The 21,133-nt window shown below is 36.8% G+C and overlaps 1 protein-coding gene across 2 annotated transcripts in view; it reads right to left on the bottom strand.

Moving 5' to 3' along the window:
• fam184ab (family with sequence similarity 184 member Ab) overlaps nt 1-21,133 on the bottom strand; it is a 156,394-nt gene that overhangs the window by 50,212 nt on the left and 85,049 nt on the right. For both annotated transcript variants that reach the window (XM_065256246.2, XM_065256247.2), the window contains exons 8-11: nt 19,806-19,967; nt 15,703-15,824; nt 10,499-10,649; nt 3,048-3,260 (exon numbers count right to left, since the gene is read on the bottom strand). In XM_065256246.2, the coding sequence (XP_065112318.2) occupies nt 3,048-3,260; nt 10,499-10,649; nt 15,703-15,824; nt 19,806-19,967 (648 nt within the window). The remainder of the gene's footprint in view (nt 1-3,047; nt 3,261-10,498; nt 10,650-15,702; nt 15,825-19,805; nt 19,968-21,133) is intronic.

Genomic DNA, 21,133 nt, shown 5'->3' with positions numbered 1-21,133 from the left:
AAAACACACACTTTTGCGTCACCAAGTCCCCCCCCAAAACGCTCGTATAAACGGGGAATAAAAAGTGATAACGCAACGCCACTTTTGCGTTTTCTCCCTAAAGATTGTTTCCTTGTAAACATAGCCTTACACACCCAACTTAGAAAACGAAAAAAAAAAAAAAACTTAAGATAAAGAGATTTACTTTGATGCCTCCGAAACACTCTTTGTTCAATATCTTAACCAAAACACATAAAAACTTTTCACAAATTCAGAGGAGATTGTCTTCTGACAGTTAGAGAACAATACCACAAGCACAGATTGCTCGGCCCTGTAGAAATATGTAAAGTAGCTGTGTTACAATTAACCCTATCCTATCCTAATTTTAAGATGAGTCTAAAAAAACCCTTGTGGCTTTGTGGTACAGGGTCACATATGTCTGTAATCCCTAGCAATGATACTTTTCTGACCAATGGCAGAGAAGAGTGGCTTTATGGAATCCTGTTTAAAACAATCAAAGCCAATAACAGGAGTGAAAATGTTATCTAAGATGTTGCTAATGGTCAGACCTCAGGTCAGAGTTAAAACAATAATATTGATTGAATAGTATGCCTCTATGGCATACTGGGTCTATTCCAACAGTTGACCTTTAACATGTATATAGCTTAATGGTATCACCGATAAACAAACTAATTCCTCTGCACCTATTGACAGCTGGTCGGCAAGGCCGATAAAGTCAGATGTGGCTCTGCCTGGGAGACTGGGTCATGAAAGTAATAGAGGTCAGTTGCTTTTATTACACATGATATGTTCAGAGACCAGCTGTGACATGGTTTAATGAAGGCCATTATGAATCAGTCTGAGATAAACAGGAAAGCAAGCGTGTTTAGCCATAGGCATCATTTACAGTGGGAGCAATGGGCACATGCCCATAAAAATCACAGATGAGATCTCTTTAACATCTCAGTTCTTCCCCCTAAACACAATAAGATTAAATGGCAAGCAAAGTAAAACCCTTCCTTAAAAGGCACATAATATACAAAATCCACTTTTAAAAGTGTTTGGACATAAATGCATTTTGGCAGTATGTGAACACAACCACCCTACAATGAAAAACATCTATTCACTCCTTCTTTTTTTAATCTCATTAGACATGCTGTTTTTATTATTTTAGCAATGTGATGTCACACTGCTAAAGCCTCGCCCACGGTCATAGTTTCTGCTTTCACTGAGTTGGATGCTGTCTGCTATTTTTTCTATGCTTGTTTGCGAAATCAGATCTATTTTTACCAAAGCATCTCTTTTGGTAAGGGAGCGAAGAGCAATAGCTCATTTGCATTTAATGGTAAACACAACAAAAAAATGTCATCCCACCCAAATAGGGGCATTTTGGACATGCTATTATAAATGATCTGTGGGTTGTTGTGAGCTGAAACTTCACAAAAACATTCTGGACACACCTGAGACTTATATTACACAAAAATGGGCATAATATGTGCCCTTAAATTCACCCGCATCTCAGATGTTTCTCATGAGGGAAAAAAATACCCAGAAATCTCACAAATGTCACCATTAGAGTTTCAGAAGAGATCTCAAGAATGTCACAAACTGACCTCAGGTTTGCCAAGTCTGGATTCAAAAGTCAATATCATGTAAGATTTCAGTATCAACTAAAACATTTCTACATTATAATTTTAAAGCTCCATCCTTAATCTATTTTAACAATTGTCTCATTTGTTTCATTTTTATTTCTAACAAGCAATTTTTGAAGAAACTTCTGAGACAACCCAGCAAGCAATTTTGCATTTAAACGATGTCTTATGCTATAGCCTTCCAAACAAAGCCCAGACGTCTAGGCTAAAACAAAACAAAATTTGGGCTGTCATTGAAAATTGAATAGACATCTAACCACAGCCCCCAAATAAATTAAATTAAGCAAAAAAACTGTTGACTTTGCTTATATGATGGAATATAGTTCAAGTTATTTTGGCAAAATTTTGGTCACCAAATTCAAGTTTATTTTAGGTTAGACGTGGGTTACTCATAGATGGACTAAAGCCAGTCTGTAGTTAACCTAGACAGTGAAATGACGGCTATTGCTTGCTTGGTATATTGATACTTAAATGCAAAAACACAACTAAGATCTCCATCAAATCTTTTAAGCTACGAAAGAGAAATTTTGGGTGTCCACATTGTCCACTGAGCTATTCTATCTAGACAGCGACAGGTCTAGATTTTTTCATAAAAAGGGAAGAGAGTAAGTTGGCTGCAAGCGTTAAAAACATTAACCAAATTCATATTAATAAGCTACATCATCACCCATCCCCACCACAGTTCTGCATTACGACCTGTCACCAATTATTCAAGAGGTTTACCCCTGATGTCCTAGCACAAATCATCCATCTTTGGATCAGACACACTTCAGCTCAACTTAAGGTAACCATTTCCATTTAGGGGTGGTTTCCCGGACTTAGACTAGTCCTAAAACAAAATAAATGTAAGAGCTGTCCAAACTTTAAACAACTTGCACGGACATATCTTAAATACATCAGTGCCCATAGTTTTGCCTCAAAATGCACACAAGTAATGTTTTAAGAAAGCATGTTTGTTAAAACTAGTTATATTTCATAATTAAACTAAGGCATAATCCTGGTTTATGCTAATCTCTGTCTGTGAGTATCTCTTCCTTGTGTGTGGTCATGGACTAAATATAGGATAAAACAGACATTACAGCCTCTGACAGCAAGCGCACGGCCATTACTAAAACACAAGGTTATTTTAGGATACTAGAAAACTGGCTGTGCTGTGGTCCGAAGCGGATCTGTGACGGATCTGCCGCACTACATCAAATCTACCGGTGGAAAAAAGCAGCCGAATAGGCAACAGAGCATTATACTGGAGATAAAACTGCTTTGTCAATGCATACAATATATATATATATATATATATATATATATATATATATATATATATATATATATATATAAAAACCCAGATAGCCCAAGGGGTGTAAAACAAGATAAGGGAGTACATGAAAGTCAGGTCAGAGATTACAGTATGTTTGTTACCTTCAGGTCGTGCTGGCGAGCCTCCTGCATGTCTTGTATAGAGCAGCAGTGAGCTTCCTGCATTCGCTGCTCCCTACGTTGGTGCTCGATCTCCATCTCCTGCAGCTGCTGGCCCAGGTGTTCCCGCTCCTGAGTGAACTGTGCCTGCAGCTGCTGCAGGGAATGCTGGGATTGGGACAGTTGCATCTCCAGGCTTTGTTTCAGCAAGGAAATCTGCACATGGGAGAAAAAACACATCAGGTACTTTAGGAGAAACCAATGACATGTTGGAGATCTTGGTGTCGGTAAATCACATTCAAAGCATCTGTTTGCCTTTAAAACCCTGTAATAATTAGTGAACAGATTGTATTTTTTATTTTTGATAATGTAATCACGCATCTATTCACATAAGGTGGGGTGCGCGGGGCAAAAACTAACACGGGGTTAATTGTAACACGGACTGTTTACATTGTTGAACACTTAGTTTTTTCACGCTGCCAAAAGATGATCTTACACAAATTATTGGAAATGTATAATGTTTTTCCAGAGAGTTATTGATGAACAAGTGTTTTGGTGGCATGTAAGTAAATTTTTTCATCATATGTTTTTTTCAGTTTCTAAGTTGGGTGTGTAAGATACCAAATCCAATGCTATGTCATATCAATCAGTGTCTTGTTGACTAAAGCATAGCATTGTTTTGAAATATGTCTGCAGCTTAGCAACTTTTTTGGTGCGCTTGAAAATATTTTGACCCAGCGGGGTTAATTGTAACGCTGTGTTACAACTAACCCCTCAGCACTTATGATATGAAAACCGCTAACGTTGACTTAATTCTTGCCGTTGTTTTAAATAGGCTACACACGATGATTGCTGGCTGCCAACAAAATAAATGTTTCTGTCTTATCAAAAATCTTGTTTCAAATGTATTTTTGTTCATATCTTTAATATTGATTGAATAAGGTCACGTTAAAGATTGAAATCATAATGAAATGAATGGCTAAAATTAGACTTTGATGCTCATTATCTCAGAATTTGATTTTGAAACTGTAGTATGGTTATCACAGACTGAGTCACATATAAAAAAAAAATTTTTGTCATAATTGTGCTGCTTTTTCTAACATTATTTAGACATTTATATCAATTTATAATTGAACTATTGTTAGAAAAGGGCTGGATGAATGAATACAGTGTGGATACCTGTCTATTATAGACAGATATATGAACAATATCCACTTCAAGTATATAGACAAAATAGTAATGAAATATTTGCCTGCAAACTTAATTTTTAGCAAGTGTTACAACTAACCCCCTGCCTGTTACAATTAACCCCACCTATGGGGTAAGTTGTAACATTTGAACTTCTGTCACGTTTGGTGTAATTATCCAAGAATGGTAAGTACTAGAAACAAACTTCAAATGTTCATTTATAGCAGAGATGTGTGTGTTGCTTGTGTAAAAATATAATTAATCAAACTCAAATATTTTTTAATACATTGAGCCAAAACCAAAAACTGTTAGGTTGTGCCCCGCTCTCCCCTAATCAGCCCATTCATAAGCTTTCTCCTGTGCCCATCAATGTAAGTAATAAATGATTCTTCTAATACTGTATGTTACCGTGAGTGAAGAAAAGCCTAAGCAGGAGCTCATTACAATGACAAATCGCATTTATTATGTAATTAAAGCTAAACTTTGTGCAACTCCAAATTCAATTTACAGCAATGGAAAACTTCCACACTTGGACTGCGAATTAGAAAGCAATAAACAACTCGAACCCTAGTCACACGCGGAGAGACCTTCATCAATCGTCTTACTCTTTTCTATTTCCATGTGTCTAAAAACATACTCCCTGGTGTTTTATGAGTAAAGTGTGCACGTGGGTGAGATTTGTGACTGACTGAGGAATCATTCTGATATGAGGTAAAGATCAGCAGTGAATTTGTTGTATTTTGAGCGAGAAGGCGCTCGAGGCGTCAGTTTTGTAGAAACTTCAGCCCACACGTTGGCCCGATAGTCTCATTAGTGGAGTCATTTACGAAACGCCAACAATCTGAGACTCGAGTAGGCAATGAAATGATGCTGCGCTTGTTGTAACTCCATAACTTAATTTCAAAGCAAGCTGGAAGGTGTCTCCAAATGGCTGTGATATCACAGTTAGTGTGTTTCAGGATGCTGACAAAAAGATGAATGGGCAAACTAATGTAAAAACAATAAACTCGATTTTTTACATTTCTGAGTGAAAATGTAAGCGGTACTTCCCTGTGCAAATCTTTTAACATTTGCTGAAGTCTCATATATTTCAGATATTTCTCCTCAGAAACAGAACGTATTAATTTCATACATAACCCTGCGTGCTGAAGTCATTCACTGTTTTCTACATACAATCATCTTACATAATGTAAAGATCATTCTGTGAAAATATAATCTTTCGCACTGCGAGACCTCCTGACGCACGTCAACGCGTCTTTACATTCACTTGACATTGAAATCACTCTCGCTTGACGCCTCTACTGCGGCTGGTCTGAACGCAGCATTAGAAGCTTCCTAAAAACCTCTCTCAGAAAGCTATATCAGGGTGGGGGATTTTAAAAGCGTGGCATTGTAGCTATTTGGCATTACTTCGTGCTTAACTGGCAACCTCATTATGAAATGCAAGCACTTGATACTGATTGGCTGTTTTTGCTGCCACTCAAAAAAAAGTAAACTTCGCCGTCTTCAGAACATGGACAGACCAAAATTTTAAAGATACTAGAGCACACCTCAGAACTTGACTCGCCATTTCGCCTTGAACTTCGCGCACACTGCTGCAATTTACTTCCTGTTGGAGGCGAGAGGCCGGATGTATGCAAATTATTTTGAAGGGGATGGAATTGAATGAGAGTGGGGGGGAGTAAGATGCATTTTACGTGACATGTATGCATTGTTCAGATTGGGCCAATTTCTGGCGAACATTTCTAAATGAGGAATTTCTATGAAACTGAGATGTCTACACTTTTTGTATGTTCGTGAATGCGGGTAGACTATATTCAACTAAGAAAAGGTAAAAACGTTTTTTTTTTTTTTTCTCCGTCAACTTTAATATTACCAATTGTGTCATTTGTGTCTATTTTTATACCACTAAAAGCGTTCTGTATATAGAAAAATAAATTTAAAAATGAGACAAAATTGATAATTAAACGAAACAACTCAATACTTTTGAGTTATAAAAGAGCAACCTCGGAGCAATACAATTTTCCTCTAGGTCAGCAAGCACCATTACAGAAAAACTAAGAAATAAATGTCACCCAGAGGAATAGTACTTTACTCAGATGAAAATCAATAAAGCGCTGATGGGTACGGTCGGGACATTTCTACAGTGGCAATAATAACTGGACGACTCTGATGTAAGACTTGCATTGACACGTAGTGTGACTCTGCCACCTTCAGATCACTCGGAAACAATTCACAAATGCACATAGAAGGAATAATAAACATCGCAGAGATTAAAGGAAACAAATCACAAAGTGGCATCAAAGTGGTTCTGTTATCAGCAATAAAAGATTTAGAGGTTCTCCAAGCATCTCCAGCTCAATGACTTCACTTAAGGATTTCACTTACTGTACATATAACGCTTATAAAATAATATAGCGCTTTACAGAACGGTGTAGTAGATGAAAAAAAACATTTAGTGCTAATGCAACAGTGGTGCTCCTGTATAGCTTAGTGGTTCGCAATGCTAACCATTAAGCTATATAGGTTGCTCATTGCACTGTACTTTTTTATTTATAAAATACTATAAACATTATAAAATACTGATACTGCTTATCTAACAGCGTAAAATAGTAAACAAACTGCACATTTTAAGTTACCGTATAATTTATGAAACGGTCACAAACACTGGCTTTGTTCTAGGCCATTGTAATATTAATGCTGGCCTAAGCAAACGCCACTGCCAGATTCATAGATCATCTATTGATTGGTCATTTACAATAACTCACGCTGAAGTCAGTCACATCTGAATGCTACGCTTCATAAAATGACTGCTATTGTAAGGGGATTTCGAGTGAGAACTTGCATAGGATCTCAATCAGCGATGCAATTTTCAGCATTCTTGCATTAATCTGTAATGTGCAGTTTTTCCCAGAGCTGCCTACAGACAGTTAGAATAGGATGTCAATAACACTAAAAACGGATACACGGAAAAATCATTGAATGAGTTAATGAATATCTTGAAGCAAAATTTAGATGATAATGATTATTATAGGCATCAAGAGAAAGCCAGACAATACGATCGGGTGTTGTCTTAGCAGGGGGCGTAAGAGAAATTAAATTACATTTTTAATGTTTGTTAAATAAATAATCAGATCATTAATCATGATAAATACAGATTTTTTTTTTTTACAGCAAATTAGATTACATAATTTAGGCATTTAGCAGTTTAATCAAAAGCAACTCACTTAAGTGAGGAAACAACAAAGCTCTTCAGAGAACTGCTACAATACAGTGTTTTAACAATTGTTATAGACATAATTGCTTAATTGTTTTCTTTTTATATATTCTGTATGCCTTGTACATATTTGTTGACATAAGAAATTAAATAAAACAAAAAATAAAAATTGCAATTATGTGCACTTCACATATATGACCCTGAACCACAACATCAGTCATAAGTTTCACAGGTATATTTAAAGGAATATTCCATTTTCTTAAAAGAAAAACCCAGATAATTTACTCACCACCATGTCATCCAAAATGTTGATGTCTTTCTTTGTTCAGTCGAGAAGAAATTATGTTTTTTGAGGAAAACATTGCAGGATTTTTCTCATTTTAATGGACTTTAATAGAGCCCAACATTTAATACTTAACTCAACACTTAACAGTTTTTTTCAATGGAGTTTCAAAAGACTGTAAACAATCCCAAACGAGGCATAAGGGTCTTATCTAGCGAAACGATTGTCATTTTTGACAATAAAAATAACAAATATACACTTTTAAAGCACAACTTCTCGTCTAAATCCGGTCCAGGGCGACCTAATGTAAATGCTTAGTGACGTAGGGAGGTCACGTGTTACATATATAAAACGCAGATTTGCTGACCATTGTAAACAATAAACTGACACAAAGACATTAATTAGTATCAGTTGACATACAACAACGCCAGAACGGTCCTCTTTCTCAACACTTGTAAACACTGGGGCGGAGTTTCGCGTTCCTCCTCTGTGACCTCTTGACGTCATGACGTATTGCGTGGGGTCATGTTCGCGCATCACGACCGGATTTAAACGAGAAGTTGTGCTTTAAAAGTGTATATTTGTTATTTTTATTGTCAAAAATGACAATCGTTTTGCTAGATAAGACCCTTATGCCTCGTTTGGGATCATTTAGAGTCCTTTGAAACTCCGTTGAAAAAAACTGTTAAGTGTTGAGTTAAGTATTAAATGTTGGGCTCTATTAAAGTCCATTAAAATGAGAAAAATCCTGCAATGTTTTCCTCAAAACCATAATTTCTTCTCGACTGAACAAAGAAAGACATCAACGTTTTGGATGACATGGTTGTGAGTAAATTATATGGATTTTTCTTTTAAGAAAATGGAATATTCCTTTAAAGCAAAAGCATATTTGGGTCAAAATTATTGATATTTAAAAATTATTTATAATTAGTAATGTGTTACTAAGGACTTCATTTTAAAGGAAACACCACCGTTTTTCAATATTTTAATATGTTCCTCCCTCAACTTTGTAAAAAGATGAATATGTATTAATTTGTCTATGCGTGCACTTAATCTTTTACAGTGCATCGTGAATGTGTTAGCATTTAGCCTAGCCCCATTCATTCCATAGGATCCAAATAGGGATACATTTAGAAGCCACCACTTCCATGTTTTCCCCATTTAAAGACTGTTCCATGAGTAGTTACAAGATTAATTATGGTGTCACAAAATAAAACATGGTGATTTTTTAAGCGGATAAAAAATGAGAACTATATTGTATTGCGGAAGAGCACTTAGTTTGTAGCACTTCGACCTCGGTGCGTTTTATTTTGTGGACCATACTTTTTATCCCTGTTTGGATCCTAATGAATGAATGGGGCTAGGCTAAATGCTACAGTAACACATTCACGACGCGCTGTACAAAGATTAAAGGAATATTCCATTTTCTTAAAAGAAAAATCCAGATAATTTACTCACCACCATGTCATCCAAAATGTTGATGTCTTTCTTTGTTCAGTCGAGAAGAAATTATGTTTTTTGAGGAAAACATTGCAGGATTTTTCTCATTTTAATGGACTTTAATAGAGCCCAACAATTAACACTTAACTCAACACGTAACAGTTTTTTTCAACGGAGTTTCAAAAGACTGTAAACGATCCCAAACGAGGCATAAGGGTCTTATCTAGCAAAACGATTGTCATTTTTGACAATAAAAATAACAAATATACACTTTTAAAGCACAAGTTCTCGTTTAAATCCGGTCGTGATGCGCCAACGTGACCCCACGCAATACGTCATGACGTCAAGAGGTGACAGAGGACGAACGCGAAACTCCGCCCCAGTGTTTACAAGTGTTGAGAACGAGGACCGTTCCTACGTTGTTGTATGTCAACTGATACTAATTAATGTCTTTGTGTAAGTTTATTGCTTACAATGGTCCGCAAATGTGCGTTTTATATATGTAACACGTGACCTCCCTACGTCACTATGCATTTACGTTAGGTCACGCTGGATCGGATTTAGACGAGAAGTTGTGCTTTAAAAGTGTATATTTGTTATTTTTATTGTCAAAAATGACAATCGTTTTGCTAGATAAGACCCTTATGCCTTTGTTTGGGATCGTTTATAGTCTTTTGAAACTCTGTTGAAAAAACCTGTTAAGTGTTGAGTTAAGTGTTAATTGTTGGGCTCTATTAAAGTCTATTAAAATGAAAAAAATCCTGCAATGTTCAAAAAACATAATTTCTTCTCGACTGAACAAAGAAAGACATCAACATTTTGGATGACATGTTGGTGAGTAAATTATCTGGATTTTTCTTTTAAGAAAATTGACTATTCCTTTAAGTGCACGCATTGAAAAAAAGATAGGTATGTATTAATTTGTCTAAGTTGAGGTAAGAACATAGTAAAATATTGAAAAACAGTGGTGTTTAAAAATGTATAATATTTAGATTTTTACACCCTCAGATTTTTAAATAGTTGCATCTCGGCCAAATATGGTCCTATCATAAAACCATACATCAATGGAAAGCTTATTTACAAATCTAAATAAAAAAAATTGACCCTTATGACTGGTTTTGTTGTACAGGGTCACATATCACATATGATAAATGAAAACATATATGTGATTCTGTGTGTACTGTATCTATTTTAATATTTATTACTATTTTATTATTATTACATTTAATATTGAAAATTTAATTCACCATTAATTGGTTGACGTTTTTATTATCAAATTGCTAAAGGGTTTATATCATGCAGTTGTGTGTGTGTGTAATGTTTAACCTGTTCCAGCAAGTCCTCCACCTTCCTCTGCCAGCTCTCTCTGGCCGAGCACATCTCTTGATCTTTGTTCTGTGCCAGCTGGTTAAGAGCTGACCTTTTATTCTCCTCGTGATCCTCGCGCAGTTCCTCTCGCAGCTTCTTACACTCCTGCCTGTGGACACAAAGATACACAAAATGATCAAACTCAGCGGATACAAAAACCAACATGGAGCCGCCTGGACCACTCAATGGTCGCCTATCTTATTCCCCTCCGGCCAAGCCCCCCGTTACTATAGGGTCGCCGTGATTTTACAAAGTAAGATGTGATCATGGACAGTGGCAGCTCGGGAATTCTCATGCAAGGGGCGCAAATTAAAAATATGTGTTTGTTGCGTCATGTGAACTATGTGCATCACGTGTTTTGTCAAAATAAGTGCCTGCTGCACACACATCAAAACCATTTATGATAAAAGAGACGCTTACGTTCACAAAATACACGCAAGACACACCCTTAACAGTAAACTCTGATTACGCATGAGATTATGCGAGTATCTGGCACACCCGAGCGTCTCTTTTATCATAAACCCTTTAGACGCATCTGCAACAGGCACTTATTTTGACAAGACACGTGATGCACACAGGATCACTTGACGCTCAGAACACATATTTTGAAAAAAGGAACCACAAACATAACGGCCTACATACATATTGTGACGAACTTTGCATCGAGAGCCCTTGAAAAAAGAAGTCACTGGCTGGGTTATTTCAACTCATGGTTGGGTTAACAACAATGTATAACCCAACAAGTAATCTGTCCAATATTTTGTCCTTTATAGACGATTTCAGCAGTAACAACATAAACAAGCGGCTTTCGTGGAAAACACGAAACTTCCGGTAAACTCCGCTAAGAATAAATAACAACAAAATTAGTTTAAAGTAGTTTATTTATACAACAAACAAAATAAACAACATGTAGATTACCTAGGAAACCAAAACATTTGTTTTTTTGTCGACAAGGTATTTCTTTAAGAGTTCAGTTTCAGCAACTAGTCCATTAAACAAACAGAAATGGAAGTAAAGTTCGGACCAGGGGCCAGATTTACTAAACAGGGCAAATTAGCGCATGAGCGCAATTCCAAAAATGCGCTGATGGGAGTGGTGATATCTGCGGGTTATTTACTAAAAAAGCGCTTTTTAAATAACACAGGCGCAACAGCTGATTTCCATAATGACCAACCAATCTACTAAGAGCAGCGCAAATTAGCGCATGGTTGCAAATAAGCAGAGATGATGCTCCTGCAGGTGCATGTGATATACAGGCCGATAAATAAAGGCAGAGAGACGCGTGAACTTATCTGGTAAAATGATCCTGGAAATCCTCTCCCTTCTACCATGCAGTCTCTGATTTCTGCGATGTCTCCTCCTAGCAACAACAATTGCAGCCATTTCGAGCGCAAAATGATTTAAGACATGCTTTTTTTCGGCGTTAAATAGTCGCGCAAATGCCATACATAACACATGCGCAAACATTAGTAAATCGCGTTGCGTGAATCATTTAAATAGTCTCCTCCCAAAATGTTTGCGTCTGAAAGGGAAACTCCTAGAAATGCATATGCAATCAGGTCAGTCGCAAAAAGAACTAGACCACACCTTTTCAGCGCTAATGATCCACTGCGCGTCTTTAGTAAATTCCGACATCGCTATTTACCGCCAAAATGATGGTTTACGCTGGCGCAAGCGTTTAGTAAATCTGGCCCCAGATGCGTAATCGCATCACATGTGCGTCCGATGAAACGATCTATAGGTTGTCCCTCAATGCTTTTAGGAGGTCCGGGACCACCCCAGCCTTCTCTCCATTCGAACACTGGTCACTACATCGGAGGACAACCATGCGGTTCACTGCAGGTGGACAGATTAAGTTGCAGAAGGTTGCTTAGTAAAAATAAACTTTGCAAACCTCTATGCAGTGCCATTTCTGTTGTCCTAAATTATCTCTGTGCAAAGTTTTGCCGTCAGTCAAACAAACAAACCGAGCTTTGATTTGTTACACCCAGCGCTCACACATTTGTAATATCCAGACGGTGCTTCCTCAAGGATAGGATCCATCTGGATTTATATGAACATTGTTTTGTGGTGCAGCTGTGCGAGTAATTTCATAATGCAAATTCAAAGTATTGATATAGTAGTCAGTAATGACTTAAGACTCAGTAAACGAATGTGCCTGCAACTAACAGATTGCTCTAAAGATGAACAAACCATCCGTCTTGCACATGCCTGCATTACCATGTGTGCTAAACATTTATGCTCTGTTGGTGCTGAATTTCTCTGCTTGCATGTAAGAGTTTTTTCTTCAATAATTAAAATTTTGCAGTTATTTACTGGCCCTCAAGTAATCTCAAAATGTCACTTTCTTTTATGGAAAGCAAGAAATGTTGATTTTATTGTTATTTTTTCTGATGAACACAAAAGAAGATATTTTGATACATGATTGTAAACACACAGCTGCTGTAACCATTGACTTCCATGTATGCATATTTATGTTGTATATTAATTCTTTTATTTTTGTATATTAATGCTGGAGTCTTGTAAGCCCATGAGGGCTAAGCATAATTTTACGTATGAAAAAAAAATAAAACTTCATTCATTCATCCCTTAGTAGGAAAACAAATATTATGGAAGTATTGTGATAAATAATGAAGATATATTTTGATAAATGATAGTAAGCACATTGAATTCCATCATATTTGTTTGTCCTCCTATGTAAGTCAATCGGCTGTGTGCTTACCATCATTTATCAAAATATCTTCTTTTGTGTTTTTGTGTACTGTATCAGAAAAAGTAATACATACAGGTTTAGAACAAACACGAGGATAAGAAAATTAATAACAGATTTTTTATTTTTGGGTGAACTATCACTTTAAACCTAAAAAACATTCAAGTTCAACATTGATCTGCTCTCCCCAAAGATCAAGTTAAAGTGTGAATATCATACTGCATCCTAAACCATGTGCTCGGACAAATTAATTACCATGAATAAAATGCCATCAATATTTTGATTTGTCCCAGAATATTGAATGTTCCTGCTTATATCTATTTATCTTACCTATTTTGCTTATTTTTATTTATTGGGGTGATCCTGTATAATGTCTATGCATAAGGACAGTTTATACCAGACAGACTTATGGTAATGACTTGTTTGTCTTTTTTGAAGACAGATGATATTAAATGTTTGCTGTACCCGTGCTGATACTTTTGAAGGAATGCCAAGCCACTTACGGCTGTCTGCAATTTTATAGGATACATAAGTCACTGTGTAGCTTGGCAGGGAGAGAATCAAGAAGAAAATGCTCTTGCTTAATAAGGAGCCACTTAAAGGGACAGTTCACCCCAAAAAACATTGCGTTAACAACGCAAAAGGTCATAGGTTCAAACCCAAGGAACACAAACACTGTTACTATGGATTTACACAAGACGTGAGTTCAACGATTTGCGCGAGTAGATTACATACAAAGTCAATGCAAATACGCGATCAGACATGTGCTAACGTTGGGCGATGATATTCATAAAACACGCGCTATTCGCCTCAAACGCGTCTTCGAGCAAAAAATTAGCATGACATGAAGTTAAATCCCGCAAGTAATATAAAGCGAGTAACGCGATGGACCGCGTTCGGTGTGTACGTAGCATTAGTCACTTTGGATGGCTGCCGTATGTTTTCAATTGTTTTTTTGTTTTGTTTTTTGTTTTGCGCATTGAAAGCCGGTGCTTGGCAGTTTTTCCGCGCTCATCGCCAATAGTTGAAAATATTCAATTTTGGGTGAAAAGCTCAGTTCGTCAATGTCAGTTCTCACACTGCCATCCAATCACAGAGGAGGAGGGGCGGGACAAACATCACATCAACCAACAAGCGCATCGTACAATGACTGATAAACAAAGCAGAAGTATCACAGAAACCAAAGTGCTCAGATGAAATCAAGCTGCCAGTCGGTGTAAAAAAGCTTTGGTGTGCACGCCCCCTAAATGTAAATGGTTGGGGTGGAGCCTTGAAATGATGCTACTACTAGATGGTGTTCTTGGGATGGTACTCATCATTCTTCTTCCTCCAAACACGTTTAGTGGAATTATGACCCAAAAGTTATATTTTGGTCTCATCTGACAACATGACTTTCTCCCATGACTCCTCTGGATCATCCAAATGGTCACTGGCAAACTTAAGACGGGCCTGGACATGTGCTGGTTTAAGCAGGGGAACCTTCCGTGCCATTTATGATTTCAAACCATGACGTCTTAGTGTATTATCAAAAGTAACCTTGAAATGGTGGTCCCAGCTCTTTTCAGGTCATTGACCAGCTCCTCCCGTGTAGTTCTGGGCTGATTTCTCACCTTTCTTAGGATCACTGAGACCCCACGAGGTGAGATCTTGCATGATTTGACGATCATGTTTAGCTTCTTCCATTTTCTAATGATTGCTCCAACAGTGGACCTTTTATCACCAAGCTGATTGGTAATTTTCCCGTAGCCCTTTCCAGCCTTGTAGAGGTGTACAATTTTCTCTCTAGTGTCTTTGGACAGCTCTTTGGTCTTCGCCATGTTAGTAGTTGGATTCTTACTGATTGTATGGGGTGGACAGGTGTCTTTATGAAGCTAAAGACCTCAAACAGGTGCATCTAATTTAGGAGTGGAGGTGGACATTATAAAGGCAGACAAAAAGGTCTTTGAGGGTCAGAATTCTAGTTGATAGACAGGTGTTCAAATACTTATTTGCAGCTGTATCATACAAATAAGTAGTTAAAAAAACATACATTGTGATTTCTGGATTTTTTTTAGATTATATCTCTTAGAGTGGGCATGCACCTACGATGACAATTTCAGACCCCTCCATGATTTCTAAGTGGGAAAACTTGCAAAATCGCAGGGTGTTCATATACTAATTTTCCTCACTGTGTAAATATAAACAGTACATGCATTTCACATTTGCATGCATTTGGCAGATGCTTTAATCCCAAATGATTTAAAGGTGCAATGTGTGCTCCCTTGGAATCGAACCCATGACCTTTGCGCTGCTAACACATTGCATTGTTGAGATACCCAATGCTGCACTCAAAGCAAAGCTTCATGACTAGACTACACCAGTCGATTTCATTTCTAACAGATACCAAAAAATATTAGAAAACAAGTTTCAAAGTAAGCTTCTAAATAAAAACACAACAACACGCAGCGTTTACCTGAGAGTCTCCGTCCACTTCAGCTCCAGCTCCAGGGCCATCTTATCCATCTTCAGCTTCTCTTCTTCTCTGATAGAGATGAGTTTGGCATCATGCTGTTGCTTTCGAGTCTCCATCTCCCCCTGAGGAACAAGACAGGGCCAAACATTAGCTTTGATGAGCGATTAAGCCCACGAGCCGTAATTGTGAGGTGTGACACGGGGCACTCGGGACGAGTAGCTGAGCTCTTTTTCACAGCTATCAATCAAACCAGGGCCAAGAGATGAAAATCCCATTTTCATTTCTCAACTCACTGCTATTCACCACACACACCCAAGCAGGTCTAATTCATTATGCATGGCCACTGAAAGGACACAGGAACTGTGAAGAGCACTCTTTAATGAAGTGTCTTTTCACATAGAGCTTCTGCGGGGCCAAAAACTCTGGTGGATATGATCTCACAGCAGGATTTAGTTATTGCTATTAAGGGAACAGAACGAAAAAGACAAAATTTGTAGGAATTTTTTGTCCAATTTTCAAGTCACACGGTCTGAAGTAACATTCAAGTTAATATTGTAGAATTATCAGTGTGAATATTATGTCACTATTGCAGTATTATTCTTAATACTTATGATTTCCTTAAAAAACTAACTTTTAGTACTGCATGAACTAGCACGAATAGTAATATCAATGCCTGTTCACAAAAAAAATGTGCGTCAGATTGCAATACATCAACAAAGCGGTGCTAGCTGAAAACACCTGATGGACACTGTCTAAATATTGATAAATTGATTTAAATACTCCTGAATTGAACTAAATCGAAAATATATCATAGAGATATTATTATATAAAATATTATATAACCATCGCACCACTGCAGTAAATTGCCCTACAGCCCTAATTGACACAGATGTTCATATTTTTAATTAAACATTTTCTAAAATGTAAATTTTTTGTTTTATTTTTACATTACAATTTATTTATTTTAATTAAATGCAAGTAATTAAAGTGAATAAAAGGAAATGTACAAATGATTGGCAAAATGATTTCCTTTTTTTTACAGTTACCATTGAAAATAAAGCTGCAGTAGTTATGCATAAACAGTACTAATGCCAGCTTATTTATTTTTAAAATATTAGAAAATTATAAATTAGGAGAATCAGGGCACCTTTAATTTTAATATATCATAGCAACATTTTCTTTTGGCCCAAAAAAAAAGTTTGGGCACCCCCAGCTTAGAGAATCGATATCACATCTTATTACACGGCTCTCTGGAATGCTTGATTCTGATTGGTCAGTTGAGACATTTGCAGGTTCGTTCTTTTCAAATAATAACCGCTCCAAAATAATAACGCATAGCCGGACTACTTGCACGAGTAAAATCGCTCCGCGCCAATAAAGATCAATAAAGATTACTGTCTGTTTGGCGCCATCTTGTGACAAACACTCGACAACCACGACAAGACACAGACAGCTTACTGAGACTGAACTTGACAAAATAGAGCATGACAGCTACGAAGCCAACACACAAAAAAAATACAGAATGGGCATTAAAACTTCTCAAAGACTGGTTAAAGAGAAAAAAATGGAGACAGACAAGTATGAAGCAGAGGATCTTAATAAGGTATTACGATCATTTTATGCATCTGTGCAAAGTTTCGCGGAAGGATAAAAATGTTAATTTAAAACCAATATGCCAATAAAATGTTTCAAATTCATATTCATGTCCAGTTTTTTTTCTTATGTGGCAAGTTGCCGTGTAATAAGGGGGATAATGTAGAGGCAGCCGGTAGTTATTGGGAAATAAGCCCCTTCAGTGTGATACAAGACCCTCCGCTTCACGTCGGGTCCTGATCACACTGTCGGGGCTTATTTCCCAATAACTACCGGCTGCCTCTACATTATCCCTTACATATTGTATCATGACAAAATGTACGATTTACCCCTACAAAACGCTGTGTGCAATGTGAAAATACCTAATCTTTTTGGGGCAGTTTCCCGGACAGGGTTTAGGTTAATCCAGGACTAGGCCTTATTAATATTAGGTAATATAGAAAGTTTTTACAAACATACCTTACAAAAATACTACAGGTGTGCATCTCAAGACTAAATAATGTCAACGAAATATGTTAAAAGGTGTTTTTAAATTAATGCATTTTAGTTGTGGTACTTCACTCCTCCTAAACTTCACAGAATGGAAATTATGCCCAATAATATGCTGGAAATGCAGATCCGATCCAGGGACATTTTTGCATGCTATTTGGGAATGTCGGACAGTTTAGCCCTTTTGGCAAAGAGTATTGGACAGTATAGGAAGGTGAATTGGCTTGACAATACCCAAGATTGTGCTTATTAGGGGATCGGCCTGTGTTACCAGGAGTTTTGAAATATGATTTTGTGGTTATAAAAGTGGGAGTGATGATAGCTGCCCAAGTGATTCTCAGTGTGTGGAAGGATCCATCTCCTCCTGAGTTTAACAGGTGGAAAGAAAATTGTGTCCTATGAAAAATTCTTAGCCAGGATTAATGATGATACGGAGGGATTTGACAAATCTTGGGGACGAATTTTTGACTGAGATTGATGAATTCTTTTGATTAAGTCTATAATTTTGTGGTGTTACATATACAGGCACTTTATAATTAGATTTTATTGTGTATTTTTTATGTCTGTCTGTTACGGTTATTGAAACTTGAACAAAAATGTAAATGTGAATTAATCATGTTTTGAAGCTGCCTTTTCTCTTTTTTTTCATGTTTTTTTTTTTGTTTTGTTTTGTTTAAAAAAAAAGCATTTTAGTCTGGGACTAGGATAAGCCCTGTACGGATAACCACCCCTTTATGTTTAACTTAACCAGCAACACAAGAATTGTTTAAAAATGATTAATAACTTAATAAATTATTCATTAATAGAAAAGTTATTTTTAATCTTGCATCCATATGTTCTCTTCAATAATATTGGCAGTCTTTTGTCATATATACATAGCTTTTACTGTTTTATTCATCTGTATTCATTTATTTATTCAACTATGGTGAATATTTGTAGATTGAAGGCTTTGCGCTGCTTTACTGGAATGAGCTTCTCTTACATTTTGGCACAGATTTACATTCAAACTGAAAGTAAGTGCAGTGGAAAAGCGGCAAACAGGTTTTCCAAAAACATCAAACATTTAACCCCACAGTATTGGTCAGACAAGAATGTTGTGCCGAAAACACCATTTAGCTACAATATTTGCACTTTTTGTGATGACAGCTTATACAAAGTCCTTTTAACTCTTTCACCGCCAGCATTTTTCATGATTTTCACAAATGTTTAATGCCTTCCAGAAAATGCTCCTTTTTAAATATATAAACATATAATATATATAAAATAAAAGAACAGACCCTCTGCTTTCAAACAAAAAAATCAGTTTCATCCTACCTTCATGTGTTCTGTATTTATCACCTCTCAAATATGTGTAGGTTTCATCAAAAACAGCAAATTTTTTGCAAAAAGCTGAGATAATTCCATTTTTTTTGAAGGACTTTTGAAAGAGATCAGATGCTGAGCGATCTTTAAAACATACACGGACATACAGCTGTTTGCCCTAGGGCAATACTTCCGGTTTTTATAAGTTGCGGATAGCGGTATAATAGCGGTATTGCAGATTGACGAGATATCTCGTCAATGGCGGGGAAAGAGTTAAGGAAGTCACATCACTGTGTCGCCATATTTGCAACACCTCTAGGAACAAAACCAACAAGACCTGTCGATTTTGCACAAAGTCCCTCTCTGAGAGGACTATTCCATACTTTAACGGTTGGTGATTGGCTCTTTTTACTGGGAGGCGGGACTAGAGCGGCCATTTTGACCGTTGCAATCCCCCCCTTCATATCAATACCAGTTACTCATCTTGGTAATATTAAATATCTTTGGCTTACAACCGCCTACTTTTTGTTTGCTCTGCACGTTACTCTGGAATAGGAGAAATATTTTACATTTGTAAAAGATTACATCATCTTTAATATAAAAATGTCCTACATATTTATAGCAAACCGCCACCACATTTTACCCACCGAGTTATGAGACTTTGACGTACGAGGCCTTATTCTCATTATTTCTGGTGTGATTGCTTTTGGAGTACAGACCTGAAGGGCTGTTAGGAGGTTGCTGGTCTCTCTAAGTCTGGCTCTTGTAGCATCCAGCTCTTCTAGAAGTTTCTTCTGAGCATCCTTCAGACTGGTGATGTGTCCCTCAGCAGAGCCGAGACCTTGTTCTCCGTGCTTCACCAGCTCCTGGAGGCGACTCACCTGAGGAACAGACATTAATGCTTTTCATGCTTGCATAACATTAGTTCTTCAAAGGCTTTTAAATAATGAGCTCCCTCCTCTTTGTAGCTCTGCAATTTATAAGTCACACCTACACAAAACTTGAACCTGCGACCTCTGTATTAAGGACACTCATTAACCTCTAACTAAGGTTAACATTTCCATGCTCGCATGTAATAAATCAACGCAGTAGTCTCTTTAAGTCTCTAAACCATAAAAGCTGCTTAGCTTTGTAGAGTCCAGGGTTGCCAGGTCTGCAGTTTTCCCACATAATTAGGTAACTATTAAACTGTTGATGATTTTATTATTGACAAAAAACAGACTGCTTTTATGATTACTTCCATATAAAGTGATCTTTCAAAAAAGGAATTGTGTGCAATGCATAACGGTGACTATAAAATATGTATTTTAGGTATAGGAGTGTCCTATTATGAGTTTTGCTATTTTGGCTAAATTTTATTGGACATGGGCTGGTTTTGATATGCAGACCTGGCAACCCTGGTACTGTCTAAATAAACTATCTTCTATAAACCTAACGATTTGAACACCTAACCGATTATGTAATTTAGACATAATGACTGATCATGCCCAGTCTTTTCCAGTTGTCTTTGTTAACAGTCATAAGATAAAATCATGAAGTAGTGGATGCTTTACCAAAACATGTCATTCTAAACTTATACTGTACGACTTTTCTCCATCAAACACAAAAGGACACATTTGGAGGAATGTCTAATAACATCCAACATCATTTTTTATGAATTTCAATGAATGTAGCCTGGACCTCCACAGCTTTACAAAGAATGCAAAAATACCATGAAATTATCAAAAAAATTCCTCCATATGAAAGTTAAGTTGTTATTTACTAGAAATGTTAACAGTAATGAAAGAGTAATGTGTGATTCTTCTTATTAATATTTGTCCACTTAAAAACTGGGATTAAAGGGATAGTTCATCCAAAAATTGAAATTGTCATCATTTACTCACCAGAAAGTTGTTACAAACCTTTATACTAGAAGTGACCCCGAAATAGTCAAATCATAGGATTGCATTGATAGGAGAAGCCTAATTCGACTACCAATCTTACAGTTGAATCTTTGCAGATGTGTTATGAAATGAGGATCATTCAATATTGGCTGTATAAGGGTGCA

The sequence above is a fragment of the Paramisgurnus dabryanus genome, chromosome 12 (assembly GCF_030506205.2).
Source record: "Paramisgurnus dabryanus chromosome 12, PD_genome_1.1, whole genome shotgun sequence".
Taxonomy (NCBI): domain Eukaryota; kingdom Metazoa; phylum Chordata; class Actinopteri; order Cypriniformes; family Cobitidae; genus Paramisgurnus; species Paramisgurnus dabryanus.
The sequence above is the reverse complement of the archived record's forward strand: the minus strand, read 5'-3'. Positions and strand labels throughout refer to the sequence as shown.